We start from the raw sequence: 20304 nt of genomic DNA on the forward strand, positions 1-20304 counted from the left end.
ACGCGCTACGGTGGACCTAGGTGGAACCTATGTGCATCTTCGGCGCGAAACCCCAATTGGAACTCTATTTCTTTTGTAAAAGGACCGATGGTGGTTTTGTCTCCCTTATGTCACACATAAGAGCGCAGCGATGGCGTAGAGGTAGAGCATCCGCCTCGCGTGCAGAAGGACCGTGGCTCGAATCCCGGTGCCGGACAATTCCCACCGGATTGAAAAAAAAAAAAAAAATCCGCGTACTGATGGAATTGTACAAAGGGGCGTGGGGTGCGGCCTGACCCCGGCGACCATTGCCGGTAATGCACTCCCTCACCAGAGCAGGATTGGCCACTCTGGTGTCGTAACGGCCACAACCTCCCATGAATACGCCAATTAACCCTCGGCCCTCAGTTCCCAGCGGCTGCGGAGCAACTGACCACGGCGGCGGTCAGACCTGTGACGCAGCAGAGGGTGCTAAGAATCCCTGGATCCGGACAGGCCGCCAATGGAATCTGAACCTGGCAACGTTTAACACGCGAACCTTATCTAGCGAAGCAAGTCTCGAGGTGTTGTTCGAGGAATTAGAGGGCATTAAATGGAATGTAATAGGGCTTAGCCAGGTTAGGAGGGCAGGCGAAGCATTTACGGTGCTGAAAAATGGACACGTCCTATGTTACCGGGGTCTAGAGGACAGAAAAGAACTGGGAGTGGGATTTCTAATCAATAAAAGCATAGCTGCCAACATAGAAGAATACTATAGCATTAACGAAAGGGCAGCAGGTCTTGTAATTAGGCTCAATAAGAGGTACAAGCTCAAGGTGGTGCAGGGCTACGCGCCCACATCCAGCCCCGACGACCAAGTAGTGGAACGCTTCTATGAAGATGTGGAATCGGCAATGGCCAAAGTAAAAACACAGTATATCGTAGTTATGGGGGACTTCAATGCTAAAGTAGGCAAGAATCAGGCTGGAGACAAGGCAGTTGGGAACTATGGTCTGGGCTGTAGAAATAGTAGGGGGGACCTACTAGTTGAGTTTGCAGAACGGAATAACCTACGCATAATGAATACTTTTTTCTGTAAACGGGAGAGTCGGAAGTGGACCTGGAGGAGCCCGAATGGGGAGCATAAAAATGAAACAGACTTCATATTATGCGATAACCCTGGCGTCGTGCAGGATGTGGAAGTGCTCGGAAGGGTAAGGTTTAGTGACCACCGTATGGTAAGATCTCGAATTAGGCTAGATTTGAGGAGCGACCGCAACAAGCTAGTACGAAAGAAGCCGATAAATGAGCTAACAGTAAGACGTAAAGCAGAAGAATTCAGGATCGCGCTGCAGAACCGATATTCAGCTCTTAACGATGAAGCCGAGCTTACGGCACAGGAAGCCAGCGATAACCTTACACTCATTATCACGGAGTGTGCAGTAGAAGTCGGGGGCACTATGGCTAGACAGGATACTGGTAAACTTTCACAGGAGACGAAAGATCCAATTAGGAAACGGAAAACCATGACAATCTCTACTGCAGCTGACAGAATAGAACTAGCGGAGCTTTCGAAGTTAATCAATAAGCGCAAGACAGCTGACATACGGAAGTATAATATGGAGAGGATCGAATACGCTGTAAAGAACGGAGGTAGCCTGAAAGCAGTGAAGAGGCGTCTTGGCGCGGGGAAAAATCAGATGTATGCACTTAAAGATAAGCAAGGCAATGTCATCACAAATAGGGATAATATAGTCACAGTGGCCGAGGAGTTATATAGGGACCTGTACAGTAGCCGGGACATCCAGGATAATGCCGAACGAGACAGTAGTTCAGAGGAGATAGACATCCCACCAGTAACGACCGAAGAAGTAAGGAAGGCTTTGAAAGAAATGAAAGGGGGCAAAGCACCTGGCGAGGATCAGATAACAGCAGACCTCTTGAAGGATGGCGGAGAAATTGTACTTGAAAAACTGGCAAACCTGTATACGCAATGCCTAATGACCGCAAGTGTACCGGAATCTTGGAAGAACGCGAACATCATCCTAATCCATAAGAAAGGCGACATGAAGCACTTGAAAAATTACAGGCCGATCAGCTTACTGTCAGTTGTCTACAAGGTACTTACCAAGGTAACCGCTAACAGAATTATTGCAACCTTAGATTTCAGTCAACCTAAAAAACAAGCAGGGTTCCGTAAAGGTTATTCAACAATAGGCCATATTCACATGATCAATCAGGTGACAGAGAAGTGCGCTGAGTATTCTGAACCCCTATATATAGCCTTCATAGATTATGAGAAAGCATTTGACTCGGTCGAAACCCTAGCAGTCATTCAGGCATTACAGAACCAGGGGGCAGATGAGCATTATGTAAGAATACTAGAGGATATCTACAATGGGTCCACAGCTACCATCATCCTCCATAAGGAGAGCAGTAAAATACCTATAAGGAAGGGTGTCAGACAAGGAGACACAATCTCTCCAATGTTATTCACAGCATGTTTACAAGAAGTATTCGGAACGCTGGATTGGGAACAGGTGGGAGTAAGGGTTAATGGAGAATACCTCAGTAACCTCAGATTTGCTGATGACGTTGCCTTGCTAAGTAACTCGGGGGACGAATTGCAAAGCATGCTTTCCGCACTGGACGAACAGAGTAGAACCATGGGCCTGAAAATTAATATGCAGAAAACTAAAGTAATGATCAATAACCTCGGGACAGCACAGCGGTTTGAGATAGGTGGTGAGACAGTGGAAGTGGTAAGCGAATATATCTACTTAGGCCAAGTTGTGACCCCAGATCCCAACCATGAGGCAGAGATAATTAGAAGGATAAGAATGGGGTGGGGTGCATATGGCAGACATTCTCAGATAATGAATAGCAGCCTACCATTGCCGCTGAAGAAGAAAGTGTATGACAGCTGCATCTTACCGGTACTCACCTACGGGGCAGAAACCTGGAGGCTCACTAAGAGGGTTAACTTAAATTGAGAACGACTCAGCGTGCAATGGAGCGTAAAATGATAGGTGTAACATTAAGGGACAAGAAGAGAGCGGAGTGGGTCAGGGAACAAACACGTGTTAACGACATATTAGTAGTGATTAAGAAAAAGAAATGGACGTGGGCAGGGCTTGTAATGTGAATGCAAGATAACCGCTGGTCATTAAGGGTAACAGAATGGATCCCTAGAGAAGGCAAGCGTTGCAGGGGGCGGCAGAAAGTTAGATGGGCAGATGAGATCAAGAAGTTTGCGGGGATAAATTGGTCACAGTTGGCACAGGACCGAGGTAATTGGAGAATAATGGGAGAGGCCTTTGCCCTGCAGTGGGCGTAGATAGGCTGCTGCTGCTGCTGCTGCTGATGATGATGATGATGTCACACATGGTCCATTTTTCTTTTGTAAAAGGACCGATGGTGGTTTTGTCTCCCTTATGTCCCACATGGTCCAGTTTGCTCATTTATTTTCACTTTTGATAGCCTTTTATTTTATAGGCGCTGACTCTTCGGGGATCATTTGACACGGCCGGCTCAGACATTTTATGAAGAGGTATTTAGATTACGGATTAGAATTTTCTATCACCTTCAGCTATTATCCGCCCTGAGATATTCGTAAATGGACACTAAAGCCTGAACAAATTTTTTAACTAAGCGGTCATGAGTTTTGTAGTTTTCTCGACTTTTGCTCAGCTGCCAACGATGCCTTGTCTGCGGAAAAATAAAGATTCAAAGCTGAAAGTTCTCTCTACCATTTCGCGTCCATTTTTGCGACCCTAAAGATAATTTTTTGTCCAGAGCAAGCCGGGGCCTTATCTTCAATATTACTCGATCGTCGCCTTCGTCTATGGTGCCTGTTCTCATTGGCTTTCGCTTTCGTCGCAGAGATTGGAAGCCAATCAGAAAAGAGTTGTTTTTGACGCCATCTTCGTATGGCTGCTGCGCGAGAAGTTGACCATCAAGCCCCGCCCTCTATGTGCAGAGCCTCCAAGGAGGTGCTGGCGCCTGGGAGCAGATGTAGGAAATGCGCGCGCAACTTCCTAAGTGGCGTTGACCGTCTTGTTTCAAAGCAATTGCGCTAATAATCTCTGATTTTAGGTGCAGAGCACTTTAGGGGCTCTCCTTGTCGTCGTAGTTCGCTGTAACGCTGTAACTGCCGGAATCAGGCGGCGCAGCGAGATGACGGACCCAAGTAGAGCCCGGCGTACCCGTCGTAGGGCGTCCCGCAGAGGCTTCGAAAACCAAGCGGTTTAAATAGTCATAACCGTTCGAAACTCGTGAACCGTTGGCGCTTGTCATACATCTCCCCGTTGTTTAGCGCAAAGAAAACTGCAGGTACATTTGAGGCAAAATATACTACATAATTAACCGGCACCGAACGCGTTCATTTAGTTCGGAACGCTCATTGGGTTGGTTATTGCCATAGTAAGCGAAAAAAAAAAAATGGCAGTGCAACGCCGGCACGTGCGGGAGAAAAAGCAAGCACAAAAAGAACAGAACTCCCACTGGCGCTGTTTCAGGCAGGGAGCGCGCGAGCACTGTGGAGGCGGGAAATTTGAATTGCATTAGGTGGTAGCAGTGAGCGGATAACGGCGCTAGCCCATTATGGCGAATCACTGCTCTGCACTTCCGACAGCATTGACGTTGAGTGGAACGGCTTTAATTTTTTTCCACTGGCTGTTGCATATATATGCGCTATTGGTAAACAGGTACGTTGGGCTCTATCGTTTACACGCACGCATGCATGTTTTGACTGCGTTTGTAACATATCGACGAAATCAAAGCTGAAACAAAGCATACCGCGTGGACTTTGGCATCCTATTTTAGGTTTGTGTCTTTTAAAAAGCACATGACAGGCAAATGTCCCTGCATATATTTATTTTACATTTACATGTCCCTGCTGTCTCAGTATTTGTTAATTTCGGAAGGACGCTTCGGCAAGGTGCCCCAACCTTGCACTTCACCATTAAAGATTCGTGATGTCATAAAATGCGGCGCGGGAACGCGTATGGGGTGGCGACACCTATTTTCATGCTTTTGGTACTTTCTGTGTTAATAAGCAACTACTGCGGTTGCGAGTGGTATATTTGTATTCACGACACTCTGACCTACCGATATGCGTGAACTTGCTTTTAAACTTTAGTGTTCCTTTAATAATAAACAAGTTATTTCGATTACATGTGCAAAGTTGCTTTCTGACCACTTTTTAGCACCGGCATGGGAGAGTTTCGAGCTGAAAGATGCGCGCGCGCGCAGAGGGGTCATGCGTACTTGCCCCCCTCCCCGGGGCCTCACGATGTCTCCCTAGCGTGCATCTAAGGGGGAGTAAGAAAGGGCCGTGGCTCGTGGGGTATCTTTGCGCAGACGTGCGGACGCCAATACGTGCCACAATAATGGCAATGGGTTACGATTGCATGAGGAAACGACACTTGTGGCCACGACGGCGCCAGGACCCTTCACGGGCTGTGAAAAACATGACCCCGCGGCCTGTTTCCTGCCGGGAGAGGAGATAAACTTACGGAAAGGAGTGGGGCAGCGTTTCACCCCGCCATTTGTTTATTTGACGGGGCGAAACTGACTAATCAAATCTCGCGCGCTGCACACCATGTGCACGAGGTTGATTAATTCACTCGTAAGACGCTCAGTGCCAGACTGTACTTAGATATTCGAACCCAGTAGCGAGCCTTCGTGCAATGCACGTAAAACGTCGTATGCCTAGGACGTAACTGGGTAGCAAGTCGATCGCAGAGACAGTGGTACTTTGTCGTTACTGCACAAATATTCACCAGCGAGAAGTGTGCTAGCCGCTGAGCTCAGCCGATTAAATAATTTGCTGTTCCGGATAGAGACAGTGTTGAGAGATTGGTCCCCACCATCAATTTCACACAAAGCGACCGAAACTTTTCTTCGTTTCCCTAACTATAAATGTATAGACGAAAGTCCATGGTGCCTGAGAAAAATTAAGGATTATGAGTGCGCGTGCATTTACGCTCCTATCTCTTCCTTTTTGTTTGCTTTGTCTTAAATTCTATGAATCCCGATCCCCTAGTGGAGAGTATCAAATCAAGTTCTAGGTTAACTTGGTTAACCTAGACTTTGGTTGGGTGAACCTCGTTAGCAAATCGGCCTCTCCGTGCACTTTTTTCTCCTATTAACATCTCCCAACTGTTTGAGGCAGATTGTAGAGGTGTTAGAGCTTGTTAGAGTTCCATCCTAGGGATGATACCACTGTTTTTACGCCAAACAACATGAAAAAATCAGCCCATCCACTTAGACTTCCAGAAAGCAAGGGGTCACATCATCAGCGAATTCAACGCCGTTATTAACGACAGGCGCGTCATCCGGGACCGTCATTTCCCGTGTTGTTTCCACTGTTTCCCGAACGGGGACATACCTGAAAGTCGGGTGATAGGTAAGACGACCCAAAGGACGGCGTGGCCAGCAGGGGCTGTGGAGACGGTAGAGACGGCGTGGGCACCCGCCTCTCGCACGGCGAGTTGCCGGTGAGGCAACTGAACGATATGCGGTACACCCGCAGGGGCTTGGCGCCGTCGTTTGAGCCGGTGCTGCCCGTCGCTGCAAAGTAGCAAAAGAGGCACGGGAGGCTCACCACGGCACGCCGTGTCCTGACAACTGAGGGAACAAGCATTTATCGTAGGCTACAGACGTGAGAAACGGCGCTTCGCGTAATTTGGTTGGCCCAGACGTTAGACAACGTCATTGTTTAGAAATACCAAAAGAGTATGAAACTGGTGACATTCCCCCTTAGTGCAGTCGGCAGTGCACCGGGGACGTAAGTAAATTCAACGAACCACGCTCGCCTCCATTTGTTTTAGCGCTTGTCTTCTTGCGAAAAATAGAGAGCGCAAAAGGACGGGACAAAATGGAACAGGCACAACGGAAGCGCTCCTCACCTAGCGTGGCAAATGTGCAGCGATTCTTCGACAGGGGGAGGGACATATTTTCTCGCACGATCAACTTTTTTGGATTTGAGTTTTTTTTTTTTTTTTTTTTCCAAAATGAGCCAAATCCATTTTTGATGGAATTGAGAAAAACGTCATTTTTTGCTACCGACATAACGGTGGCACCTATTGAAATAATCTCTGGCCAAGGGAGGAAAGGATCTTATTTGAGCACTCATATAGAAATATGGCTGCATTACTTCTCTTGGTAGGTACTTGTAAAATTCCCATGTGGCACACATAAATGTGACACGCAGGATTTGACCCATTTTGAATAAAAAGTTGTTTATTGCACCGGTCCTTGCTAGTGACAACCGGTTGGAACAGTATTACTTGAGCACTTTTTGAACTAATATGCATAAATGAGTGACATGACTGTCATCTTCTAGCTGCAATCCCTTGCTGCACTGAAACAGAAGTCACTGCGTGCCGTGACCACGGCTGAGTGTGGACAGGAGAGTCTCCTCGGCAACATCCGCACTCTTCCTGCTCGTCAGCTGCCCTTTCCTCATTTCGGAATCTCGTGCAAACGTCGGAAAAATACTTCAACACTTCATGCTGCTGCCATGATTCTCCAAATTGTTTAAAAGCAGACGTCCCGGGACGTCCAGAAGGGCGAAACGTTCAAATAAAAGCACCACGGTTTCTTCGGAGGTGCCAGAAATTTGTACTTGAAACTTATTGCTGCAGGTGGCGAAACAAGAGCTCCCTTGAACGTTTTCTTCCTGCGCGCGCATTTCAGTAGTGGTACGTTTCGCGCTCATTGTGCGCTACGTAGCATAGGATAACTACTTCTTTTAGTAACGGACCGGCCACCAATCTCTTTGTTACCGCCGTCTTCCATCTGGAACGAGTAAACTCGTCAGAAAACAGCAAAACAAGCCAAGAGCTGCAGAGGCGAAGCGGAGAAGCGACGGCCATGTTGGCTGCTTGATCACGAGTCGTGCAGAGAGAGCGCACATTGGTTGAGTGTATTTGGCTCATTTTGATTCAGACAGGTCGCGTTCTTGGCTCGTTTTTGATAGAGTTCCTGTATGTAGCTCCCCTAGGGGAGCAGAGTTGCGCGTCCATCCGCCATCTTGAGTTCAAGGTCGTGCCGGAAGGCCACCCGTCTCGCATGTACGATCTGTCGCCGGGCCGCCGCGCAAGCGGCAGCGGCGAGGAGGAGTGGCGAGGAGGGGCGCGGACAAGAACTGGCGCACGATAGTCGGCTGATTAACAGCTGAGCGGCCGCCGCTGCCGCCGCTTCCGCAGCCACCGATGCTCAGTTTAGCAGAACTGACTGATTTTGAATCGAAATAGCCATTTTGAGTTCGTGTTTCTCTGTATATTTGGCTCATTTCGTTTTGAACGGGTTTTCGTATGAACACTTTCTAGAAGTACTGTTTATTATCCCCAAATTTAGCTTAGTTTCGGTTTCGGTATTTGGCTCATTTTGGAAAAAAAAAAAAAAAAACTCCTCATTTTCTGCTGACTTGTTGGCGCAGTCCACATTTGCGCTCTGAACTCTACAGCCTAACTTTTTACTTTCGAAACAACATTGATCCACGTATACGGAATAAGTTCTGTGCTTCGCCCCTTGAGGCTCACGTGGCATTGTCAGCGCTCATTTTTTTCGTTCACTTGAAATGAAGGCGACTCCGCAAATGTCTTTCGTGCGTCCCATTTGTTTATTAAAATGAAAGACATGCAGGTCAAACGCAATATGACACACACTTGCACCTCACTTGGGCGAATGAGCAAGAGCTTTACTTGTTCTGTCCACAGAGCAACACGCACCATGCTGGCGTAAATGCGCGCTCAGCATACCGTATACATTAACACCATGAAGTCGCAAAGAACCTCCTTTCAACCTCGCTCTCCTGGCTTTCTGTTCTTAGTTCTCAAATTTTATCATTCTTTGAATATATGTTTCTAATGTAGTTGCCAGTTCTTATATTTTAGAAGCAATCGAAATGCATTCGGTTAATTTAGCCATTAATTAATGAAGAACTTGCACGAGACGTGGCGGGAATCAAAGCGCTCTTCCCATGAGGTTGACGTGCGCCTACACGGGCAAATCATGCAGCGCTGCAGCCATGACTAGTGTGCGGTAGTACATGCAGGAGAGTGGTAGAAAAAAAGTGGGCACGCACACTCACAATGAGGCGAGGACGGAGGCGACACGCTGGAGTCACGCTCCACGCGATCCTCCTTGATTCGCTCCTTCCGAACTTGAAAGAACTCGGGTGCAGTGCTCACGAAAAAGATGTCGCTCTGTGGGCAAAGAAGGAAGCAAATACGCAATTCAACAAATCGGCCAAAGCAAGTTCCCCAAAGGCACTCGACGAAAAAGACAAATTCAAACTTGCGTGTAACAACATTCGGGTGTAAGCAGACAACGTGTAGCGAATGAGTTGAGTTAACGTCAAGGGCGTTTTCAGAAGCCACGATTGGCAGGGGCTCACCTAAAGGTGTTTTATTTTCATTTTCCAAGTCAGGTTTGCCAGGTACTGTTAGTCTTCGGGCTGATTTAATAGTGCGGCGCTTGCGAAATCGTGCACAGTATGTACGTATAACTTGCAACACACAGCTTTACCTCTTGGAACTTACCAATAAGACGAAGACATGCTTAAAATTTGAATACGATGTGCACGCACCGACTGTGTTGCTATTTTATTTTACAAAGACGCAATTCGTTCTGTTCACTATGGGCTTAGGAACCGCAGAATTTTATTTTTGCTCGCGATGTATTAGGCCTTGAGAGAAGGTTAAGCATCCGTATGGCCTATCGATAGCTCCTAGACAGATCAGGCGTCAGTATTCTTTACCTCGTGCTCTATTGTGTACAGAACAATCTCTTCCCCGAACGACTGGAGGGGGGGGGGGGGGGGGGGGAGGCAGTCTCCTAAAAGCTCCACTCGGTTGACACGGACCACTTCGCAATAGTGCAAAGCTTGATGTTATGGCTGCATTTGAACTTTTATGAATTGTGAAAGAAACGGCCCAATCATACACAACCCTCATACTTTCCATTTGCATAAAACCGCATTCCAATATGTTAACTGCGTGATTGTGGGGTTTAACGTGCCGAAGGCCCTTGGGCTATGAGGCGCGCCGTAGTGGAGGGCTCCGGATTAATTTTTGACCCCCTGTAGATCTTCAACGTGCGCCGAAATCTCGACAAACCGGCGTTTCGTTTTCCGTCTCCATTAGAAAAGCAGCCACCACGGCCGAGATCAAACCCACGTCCTTGCGCTCAGCAGCACAACGCCTTAGCCACTGAGCCACTGCGGCGGGTGCATTCAAATATATACCGGCAATCTAGTTGTAATGGTCGGTTAAGGTATGTCAAGATTTTGTTTGGTCATGCTGACGTTGCTGCAAATTACTAGAACGTGGCCGGTTTTTAGCACTGCACATTACCGCGTACGGGATCAACCAGATTACTGATCCCATGTACGACATCAGGAAGGTTCTGGCACGCCATCCATATGTTTTTGAAGAGACTGACGGCTACACGGGACCACTGGCGCACCTGGAGCGGCGCCCCACTCCCAACATGGAGAGGCTGTAGTGCGGTGGAACAATTGTGCGACGCAATCCTGCGAAGACCAACCTCGAGGGCCCACGCAACACCCAGAAACTGAGTCTAAGGTGCCTGGACGTTCCCCCTCACCCCCGCTCCGTGACGGGGGAGGAACCCTAATGGACTCGAGACCGTAGCACCGCCAACGCAAACACCCCTTAACTTTGCTTTTCTCTGCCCTATCCTATTCTCCCCCACCCCCGGACGGGGCTGTGTGCTGGTGAACTCCCAGATGAGTTAAAAATATCCCCAGTCCATTTCTTTTCCTCCTTCCTTTAAAATCGAACCACCCTCCCAAACGCAAATACCGTTCATTGAAACGATACGGTGATCCAATTTAAGTATAAGAAGGGCTGTTGTGTACGTCGCGACTCAAGCAACACACGCCTTCCCCCTCACCTCGTCTGGCGATTACGGCCATCCCATATTCTGTTCTCTGGCGCATATCTCGCGTGATATAAACACTCTCTTCCCGGCACCTGTGTCGAGTAGTCCTCGCTGCCCGATCTCCCCGGGCCTTGAAAATCGCAGTTACTTTTATGTTTAGCTTACCTATACATGACAAGAAACGCACAATGCGTCGTACGTCGAGCTGTGTGAACTGAAACGTCGAAGTACAGGATGTGTTAGTCAGCCACAGTCATCGTCACTAGCCGACCCTCCTGAGTGGGTACCTTGCTATGTCTTTATTTAGCTGTAATGTGTGGTTACGTTAGTGCTTAGCCTACCGACGTGGCAAGCAACCTCTCACTCGTTGTGCGTCGAGCTGCGTGCACCGGTTGTCGGCGTTTTCGAAGTCGAATTGCACAGCCCATGCATTAGGCCCGCCTTCAGTAAGCTACAGTCATGAAGTCCACAGGTTTGTGGGATGCCTGCTTGCATGATTCGCATTACGCAAGCGTGGGTTTTATTGCCATCCAGAGTTATAACTTACTTGATTCATTTTTCTTCCCAATTTCTTTATTTCTATTCCCTTTGCGCCGTCGGCGGTTTAAAGAGCCGTTTCGCAGCTACAGACGCCGATGGCAGCTTATACGCTCAAGGAAGGATTTATTGCTGTCGCGTTAGTGGGGGACGCGGGGATCAAATGGCGAAAAATAACCAAAAGATCTTTTTTTCGGAAGTCATAATTTCAGATTGCACGTTGAAGATTCTATACGTTTTCAAACTTTTCCCGTCGCAAACCATCGCACAATGCTAAAGGAAAACGCTTATGTCAGCGGGGGCGACAAAATATGAGCGCAAGTTTGTGAAGAAACTGCAGTTTTCGGAGCTCTGTGGTTTTCGAGGTTGTAAGGGGAAGGCTGATGAGGTGCAAAAACCCGTCACCTTGTTTTGAGCAACTTTTGCCGGGGCTGTACACTCGTTCGTACAACAAAGCCAAAGATTACAAAATACTACTTTCAGCCTTCAAATAGTAATTTAAAAACCACCTGAAGGTAGCAGCGTTTTACAATCTGATATATTTATTGGCACATTGCGTTGTCTTTTTGTCGATGTTCGAAGGATTTTTTTTTTGCCTGAAGGAGAAGAGCGTGGTTTTATAATATTAATTAATGTTGTAACTGTGTACCTAGTGAACTTGTACACATCTGAAGACCTGCGCATGAAATTTTCAGTGATTCAGGAAGGCATCCCAGATGCACCAAATCAAAGGGCAGAGGTCTGTGAGGTTGGCCCCAAGCAAGGACAGCAAGGACTATACTGCTGGTGCAGTTGGAAAATCATGAAGTCCTTGTAATCTTTAAGTGCATTTCAAGAGCTCTTCGTTGCTCGTGGAGAGGATAGCATGGCAACCACTGGGCGGATTTTGACCCTGTCTTATTTTATTCCTTCAAGCGTTCTGCATGGCACGATAGTCTCGGATTTTCATTTTAGGGCCTAGTTATTTTTTTATTCGATACTTACTTCTTAGTCAGTTGTGTCCTACTGTGCACGGGTCAAAATACTGTTCTATATAAAAGAAATACAGGGTGCGAAAATTGTAAGACTGTTGTGTCCTGAAGTGTTATGTTTACTACAAATCAAAAATATTTAGAACTTTTTGCCGTGTTTCAATACCTTGCTAGCCTTTCCACGAGCAAGCAACATGCAAGCCTCTGTAACACAAAAAGTTCTAAAATATCATCATCATCATATATATTAAATTTTACCATTTCGAGTGTTTTAGTGTGATCGCCAAATTTCGTTATTCTAGGCCAAAAAACGAAACAAAAAAAGTTCACTCCGATCCCCACCTCCCCCCTTAAAAGGCGGAGTGCGCGGAGCGACGGTGCTCATTTGGTACGGACAGGCGTCTTTACACTTCAAACATTGAGCTGCCTCGATTTACCAGTCCTGGACGGTCCACGGGCCGTCCGAGGACTGTGTTAGGACCGGAAGTCGCATAGGAGTACATGGGAAAATCGACCGCCGGACCGGGTCTCTGGCAGCCCGCGGACGATCCAGGACTGATAACCGAGGAGGCCCGTTGTAAAGTGGCCAGGTTTAAACACATCAGCCGTGCTTATTGTTAGCGACATCGATAGTGTATTTAGTCTCACCTTAGAAGTGATCAATTTCAGCTTGGGCATAACCATGTTGTGCACGAGATTTCCGTTGATGATGAGGCGAATCTCGATACTCTCGTAGGTGAAGGCCATGATGTACGGGAATACGCACACTGGGAAACAAAATCGACAGAACAGGCGACACTGAAACAACTAGACAGTGATTGTTGAAATCTGCACGTCCGGCATAACTCGGGGAACACGAGGAGCTTCTAACATGCATAAGGAGACAGCCAGACATACGCCAATAATCATTAGCGAAAATATCTTTTTGCTAAAAATAATGGTATACAATAAACTAAGCAGAAATGCAACACTGTTACTTTTTTCAGGAGAAGCAGCTTGTCGCATACATCGCTTTTTTTTTTTGGAGGGGGGGGGGAGGGGGGGGGGGGCACTATTTTACTTAGATTTAGAAACGGCGCAGAAGTACTCTTCATGCATCTCACTTCGCCATTAAGCACAGGTGACGGTTTTTTTTCCGCATTTGCGGCGTGGTTCCCAGGGAACAAGCACACTGCTTCAAGCAGCAAATAATCTCACTGATATTTTTTAACGGTGTTCGTAGGGATGGGTAAACGTGAAAATTTTCCTCGGCCTCTCTGTCAACTGAATCAGTCAAAAATGTTACTAACGGGACTTTTCGCTAGTGGGTCATGAACCCAATGACGATTTATGCATCGCTGGTTACACTAACGACCAGTCAGTGAGCCAAGCATGGGATGTGGCGTCACAGGTAACTTGCGACCCAGGAAATAGTGACCCACCCGTGAACCAGAAGTGACCTACCCATACATCGCCCATGGGTCACCGTGAAGTCACGTGACTTACGGGTGGATCCTGTGACCCGAGGGAGGGAGCCGGATAGGGAAAGCGAATAAAGGATATAGCAGAGCAGCGCAGCGGAATGTATCGGAGAGAAGGGGGAGGGAGCTGGCAGAGCCGATGCATGGAGAGGTCAAGAAAGAGGAGGATGAGAACAGGAGAGTAGTGGCAGAGGAGGAGGATGGAGAGGAGAGGTGAATGAGGACGTGCAGAAGGAGGAGGCACGCAGATATGAGAGGAAGGGGATGGTATCTACGGAGAGAAAAAGAAGGCGAAGAAGAAGCATTCAAGAGAGGGCAAAGGCATCGGCGGAAGGAGATGGAGCGGGAGGGGAGCAGGCATAGGGAGAGGGAAGAAAATGGGAGGAGGGCCTGGGGTATAGGAGGAAGACGAAGGCGGAAGGTGAATGAGAGAGAGTGTGAGCGGAAAAGGACAAGGAAGAGGTAATCGGAAGGCGAGTGGAGCGGAGAAGTGGAAAGGGGGAGCTGGATGATAATGGGAATGGCATAAAACGAAAAGACGATGGGATGGGAGAGGTGGCAGTGGTGAGATGGAAAAAAGAAATAGGACGTGGGGAGACAGACAGACAGACACAAAGAGAGCGAGGGAGGGAGGAAAAGAGACGTTGTTTAAGCAACCCAACTTCAGGGCAGAATGTTAGTGCTAATCCTGATTGTTTTCAAGACTCCTTTGAAAGAAGTGGGGACGGTAAGCCACGGTATAGTGCCTGGATGTGAGATAGAGTTTAGAAGAAGCAGGAAGCTTTGAAGAAGCAGGGGGTTGTTCGCTCCGAGAGCAGGTCTGCAACTTTTAGAGAAGGCGTTCTTTGCCACAGTTTTCCAGCCAATGCATGTGCTGGTTTCACGTAGCGTTAAGCAAACTAATCATGTTAACATAAATGCTCATTTTGTGCCTTTATTGTCTAAGATTTGTCCTTGCAGCCATTTGCTGAGAGGTCTGCGTAGCCATATGAAGAAGCTGAACTGTTCACGTTGCTTTCTTACCAATGTTGTCCGGCACAGCGTTCCATTGGAAGTCGAATTCCGTGGTGCTCTCGTCACTTAGCTTCTGAAAATGTGTTGTATCTGAAAACAAATAGAGAAAGCGACCGTTAAAAAATTGCTGCAATATGCTCTCGCCATTTTTTTTTTCTCTGACAACTTATAGCCCTTATAATGCACACTGCACTTACAACATTGCTTAACAATATCTGCGGTTTGTACAGTGCACATTAGGTGCTGTACCCGAACTCGTTCTGTTATATCGAACAAGCGCAGAATAGCCAACTTGACAAGTTCCTTCTCACCGCCTTGTTCAAATACAGCTTTTGAATAAACATTCAATAAATGGGTGTCTTCCAAACTGAATGATTTAGCCATGACAAGGACCCCTAGCACCAACCAGAAGTGGAAGCCACTCACCTGGCCAAATACACTTGGGTTATGATGACGAGCAGCCATATCGCCGTGCGACCACTTTCACTCATTCCGCCATTTGTTTTAACGCAATGCTTTCTATGTCTCACAAATGGCGCCCCTGCACACCACAAAACGTATTGCAGGAAAGCCGACTTGCTCTGACGATGATGATGATCGTGGGCGAAGTTAAGAAAAAAAAACGCTTCCGTGCTCGGAACCGAACCTCGGTCCCTCGAGGTATGAAGCCGACGTCTATCCGATTGCGCCATTCCGACCCGGCCGGAACAGTTTAGATTTGGAGAGGGGTGCATGAACGTGCAAAATTAGACAGAAAAATCACGCACCCCTCCGTCTAACGACGACGATGGTTGAACGCGAAGCTTACTTCGTGTGAAATCGAATTGCGAAGGGTCGAAGTCAAAGCCACTGCGGTCAGGAGCCCAAACTGCGTGCGAGTCAAAGACAAAGCTCAACGAGTCAAAATCCAAAAAGTCTGCAAGTCTAAGTCCAAACTCAGACGACAATCAAGGAATCCCTCACGAGAAAGCTTCATGTTCAACCATCGTCCTCTTTGGACGGATGGGTGCATGATTTTTCAGTTCGCCGTGATAGACTCGCCGGTAGTTTAGAAATTATTTACAGGCAGCTACTTTCGGAGTGGTTAACGGCTTTCAAGGACGTGTGCATACAAATTGATTCCTTCTGCTGGCTAAATTGTAGAAGTTAATCATAAGAAAGTGATGGGCCGCTTTTTAAAAATTGTCCTGAATGTAGTAGCACTGACGGGAAACGATAATATGACATTGCATCGCCTGGCATGCTTTGTTCCAGTGAGATTCTACTTTAAGCCATCTTGAATCTGACGCAGCAGATTGCACGCCGATCATTTGAAAAATGTAGGTATCAGTCTGATGAACCTCGTGTTTGTGGAAATATACGAGATACGCGTAACACTATGGGAGCTACATTAGTGTACGTGATAACGCGCTAATGTGGGTTAGTAGGTTGTTGTCGTTTAGAAGCATCGTAAGCAGCGCGTTAAAAGTCGAAACACGAAACAAAGAGTACATTGGGCAGACGCTGGCCCTTGTCCTTGTACGCAGCACAAGCGCTTGCCCCGTCCTTGAAGGCTCTGCATACAATTCTTAGCAAGGTATGCGTAGCGTGAAGAGGCACTTACGGTTGTAGCAAAGCAGGAGCTCGGCCTCGTCGTCCTCGTATATGTCGAGCGCGGCGACCAGGTGCGCCTTGGCCGCGTCCACCGAGTGTAGGCGCGTGGCGTCGCCCGTCTTCTCGCTCACCAGGTCGAACTGGTGGCGGTAGCCGACGCAGATGTGGTTGTCGGGGCTGTCGACGAGCGTCAGCAGCGCAGGGGCCTCGGGCACCAGCAGCTCGCGCACCAGCTGGAAGCCGTCCACCGTGTCCGTGTCCGAAGCGGCGCACCAGGTGGTCCAGGCGGCGGAGTGGCGCCACTGCAGCACCAGCAGACGCCGGCCAACGGCCGCCGCCATGCGCAGGTGGCTGCCGCCCGGCCGGCTGAGAGCGTACAGGTGGCATCCTGCGTGGACAGGACAGTGCGCCCGCATTACGATCTCCGACGCGTCCTTCTTCGTTCGCGCTTTCGGAGAATGCGAACTTTCGAGGGCTGTAGAAAACCGGATGATATATGTTACATCTGCTTCGAAGATCGGTCCTTATATGGGGTTTAGCTAGGTAGTCAAGCAGCGTACCACTACCCATACTCGGATAAATTAGAACCGTATGTGCACATGTTGCGGATTTGCACATGTTGTGTATTGTGTACGGGCGGCCAGCCGCCTGACCTGTATCGGCCTCAAGTGACCAACCAGAAACGCGCCTTGCCTGCGCACACAGTGGCGCCCAACGGGTACAGTACCGATTTCGCTGCCATCTATTTTCCTAGTTTCAGCCGCCGCCAGAAATGATACAGCTTGGGCTATGCACGAAACCGCCTGGAGGTCGCGCCACTACTCCGCTGGTCATAGAACTAGGCAGCGCACGTACTATGTGCCTTATTTTTGTCCTTTGTTTTGCGGGGGTGCAATAATCGATTTTGGCCACGAAAATCCAGTGCTTTCGTGCGCCTTGAGGCACGCTCCTTTACACCTGCGGGCGGGGTTGGTGTCACTAAATCAGCTTTTTAGTGACTATAGTCTTGGTGACCGAAATTTCCTTCGTCAAACACCTCAGTGGTTTTTGGGCGTGAGAAACCTTATGGGGCTGCGTCGTGTGGCGATGGCCTGAGGTCCAATTTTGCAAAGATATCCGGCGCTTGCCAAGCCATTTACGTTTACTGCATCCACAATGGCGCTCTCTGGTGAACTCCGTGGAAAACTAATGTTTGTACTTTGTCAAGAATGCGAGAGCCTTGTATACCCTCGACGATATGTTGGGGTGTAGACCCCTGGGGCAGTTCTTGACTAAAGGTCTGTATACTCTGTGTGCGGGAGTGTGCGGAGGTGGGGCGAAGGTGCCACTTTTTATGTATGGTTCTTTATATAAGACGTTTCCCCTTTTATGGCAAACACTATGTTAAGTTGTGTCTTGATTCGGCAGTCTGACATAGCTTAGTGGAACAAGTCGTTCATTCTAAGGCAATCTCGTGGTTCAGCTTCACCACAATGCACCGGATTGATAAGTCCAATGCGCCAAGAATAAAATTTCATCGAATGACGATGGTGAACGTACGATTTGACTGAAAAGTTCGGTCTGCGCTTTGACATCATGCAATGAAAGCACGACGTCCTCCATTGCGCAATGACCCGGCGCAGATGCGATTTTTTATTCAGAATGTATGCTCCTTCTTGGCATTCGCCGAATTTGCTTTGTTTTAGATGCAAAGCATCTCATGCTCGGGGCTGTGTCCCTCCCTCCCTCCCTCGTTGTCGTTGTCCGCCGTCCGCACTCTACTGCGCATGCGCGTCTCTTCAGCCCCGTCAGCGTTTGGGCTGGCGTCAGCGCAGTCCACCATAAAAAGAAATAGTTAGGCGGCGACCAGTTGCGGTCCCACGACTCTCTGGCCGCAACGGGAGGTACGTGGCGCTCTTCCCACTGCGCTACAAACCGAGACGGGAGCATGTGCTACGAACGCGTCTTATGTCCTTCACTCATTTAAACTACGTGAAGAAGCTACTGATACAACGAAGGCACGCGAAGCTGAAAGTCAGCGGAAACGACGAACTGAAAACTAATGGGAACTTCAGTCGACCCCATGGCTGCTTCGCATACTACTCAGGGTTCCCCTACGGGAAGATGGTGTAATTTTTTTTTACATGTTTCGGTCACTGGAGCGCATTGTGGGAAGCTGAACTACGGTATTGCCTTAGCGTGTATTTTGTATGGGGAGGGGGGTCCACGCCGAAGCACTCATCTGGCTCCCACCACAAACCTGCAGCGAACTGCTCCTCGGAGCCTTTTATGCCAAAGTACAATGCACGAATCTACAGACCATGGGAGCGGTGGCGAAAACTAACCGCTGCGCCGCCTGGTTGCGCGGCACCTGCTGTCGAGGCCCACGCACTGCGCAGGCGCGTCCAATCAGTATTACGTGCATGTCACTATCACTTGCCTCTTCGAGACTGCCATCTGCTTCAATAAGTCACCGCCAGGAGAACTACGCTGGTTAGGGGAACACTGCCGTGCATCTCCCTATCTCTGAAACCGATTTTCTTCTGCGTCGAAATATGTTGCTGAGATGTTTAAAAAAGCTACACGTACGACATAAGCGCTAGCGCACCAGTCCTGCCCATTGAACAGGGTTAACACCGATTACGCGAGCGTTTCCACAGAAGGTGTGTTGATAAGCACCCTAAAAGGCCAGCGAGGTTCTCCTGGCGCCAGTTTGTCGGAGCGTAAGGCAATCGCAGAGAGAGGGAGCGATAGTGGCACAGGTGCTATACTGTGCCTGCGCCCTGCGCGGTCTCGACAGCAGGAGCCCCGCAACCAGACGGCGCAGCGATTAGTTTTCACCACCGCTCCCATGGTCCGTAAACTTAAGCTCATGGCTGTACATTTGTATCAAACATCGGTCCACGTCAAAAGAGCACGGGTGGCCAAATTTATTCCGCATACTTCCACAACGATGAACTTTAGAGGCAAGAGGTATCTCCGGCTTGTTAAATATGAAACAGGTTCTCTTAATTTACGTACTTACATGAGATAATATTGCGTGAGAGGGGGCCTTCTTACCCTGCAGTCGAATATTCAGCATATGATTAAACATGGCAGGTGGTTAGACAGCAGGCTGTACAACTTATTTGTAGGTGTTTTTCCTTGATGCCCCATCGCTGAGGTTTGCTGTTGCTCGTAATTTCTATGCGTGCTCTTTAAAGTGATTTTGCAATGCAAAATTTTGTTATTCTTTGGTGTTTGCTAACCCAGATTTGCGATTTACACATAACTGTCGGGTACTTCCGGATACTGGAAGTCCAACCTCGTTACAATGACATAGCCACAGGAGCGACAATTCCTCGGTGAAATGCAATATCCGCTATAACAAGACACAAAAATCTGAAAATAAAACGGGAAATGAGCCCTTCCCGCCATAGGCGCTTCAATATGCCCAAAAATTGCGTTTAAAAAACGTTACTGCAGCACGTGCGCTGCATTTTAATTGGATGCTGCTGCTTTCGTAACAGCGCGGTGTCTACGGGATGATAGAAATGGACGACAAAAATACATATGTCGGCCTGCAGGGACCCATTGAAAACTTGTGTCATTACAAAACCGCATGACTGAAAAAATGTTACAAAAGAGCTTAGATGAAAATAAACTGCCCATTTGGATACCAGGCCTCCCTTGAGCAGGGAGCCAATCAAAAAGCTCGTATTACACTGAAAACTAGGACATGAAGATATGCTCGCGGCTTCTGTCTGAAAACGGACAAACGAGTAAAAAGTGGTCGACGAGACAACCTATTTTCTCTTGAGCTCCAAATACCTTGAACAATTTGGCTGTACGGCAGCGAAAAGCATTACAGAAGATATTTAAAAAAAATATGGTTGATT

The 20304-nt window shown here is 48.2% G+C and overlaps 1 protein-coding gene across 2 annotated transcripts in view; it reads right to left on the minus strand.

The window, feature by feature from the left end:
• Positions 1-20304, minus strand: part of LOC144150782 (GTPase-activating Rap/Ran-GAP domain-like protein 3) — a 751818-nt gene that overhangs the window by 8170 nt on the left and 723344 nt on the right. For both annotated transcript variants that reach the window (XM_077682183.1, XM_077682182.1), the window contains exons 22-26: positions 16458-16835; positions 14864-14944; positions 13029-13147; positions 9053-9173; positions 6350-6531 (exon numbers count right to left, since the gene is read on the minus strand). In XM_077682183.1, the coding sequence (XP_077538309.1) occupies positions 6350-6531; positions 9053-9173; positions 13029-13147; positions 14864-14944; positions 16458-16835 (881 nt within the window). The remainder of the gene's footprint in view (positions 1-6349; positions 6532-9052; positions 9174-13028; positions 13148-14863; positions 14945-16457; positions 16836-20304) is intronic.

The sequence above is a fragment of the Haemaphysalis longicornis genome, unplaced genomic scaffold, assembly GCF_048455015.1.
Source record: "Haemaphysalis longicornis isolate Haplotype H1 unplaced genomic scaffold, Haemaphysalis longicornis Haplotype H1 scaffold_1, whole genome shotgun sequence".
Classification (NCBI taxonomy): Eukaryota; Metazoa; Arthropoda; class Arachnida; order Ixodida; family Ixodidae; genus Haemaphysalis; species Haemaphysalis longicornis.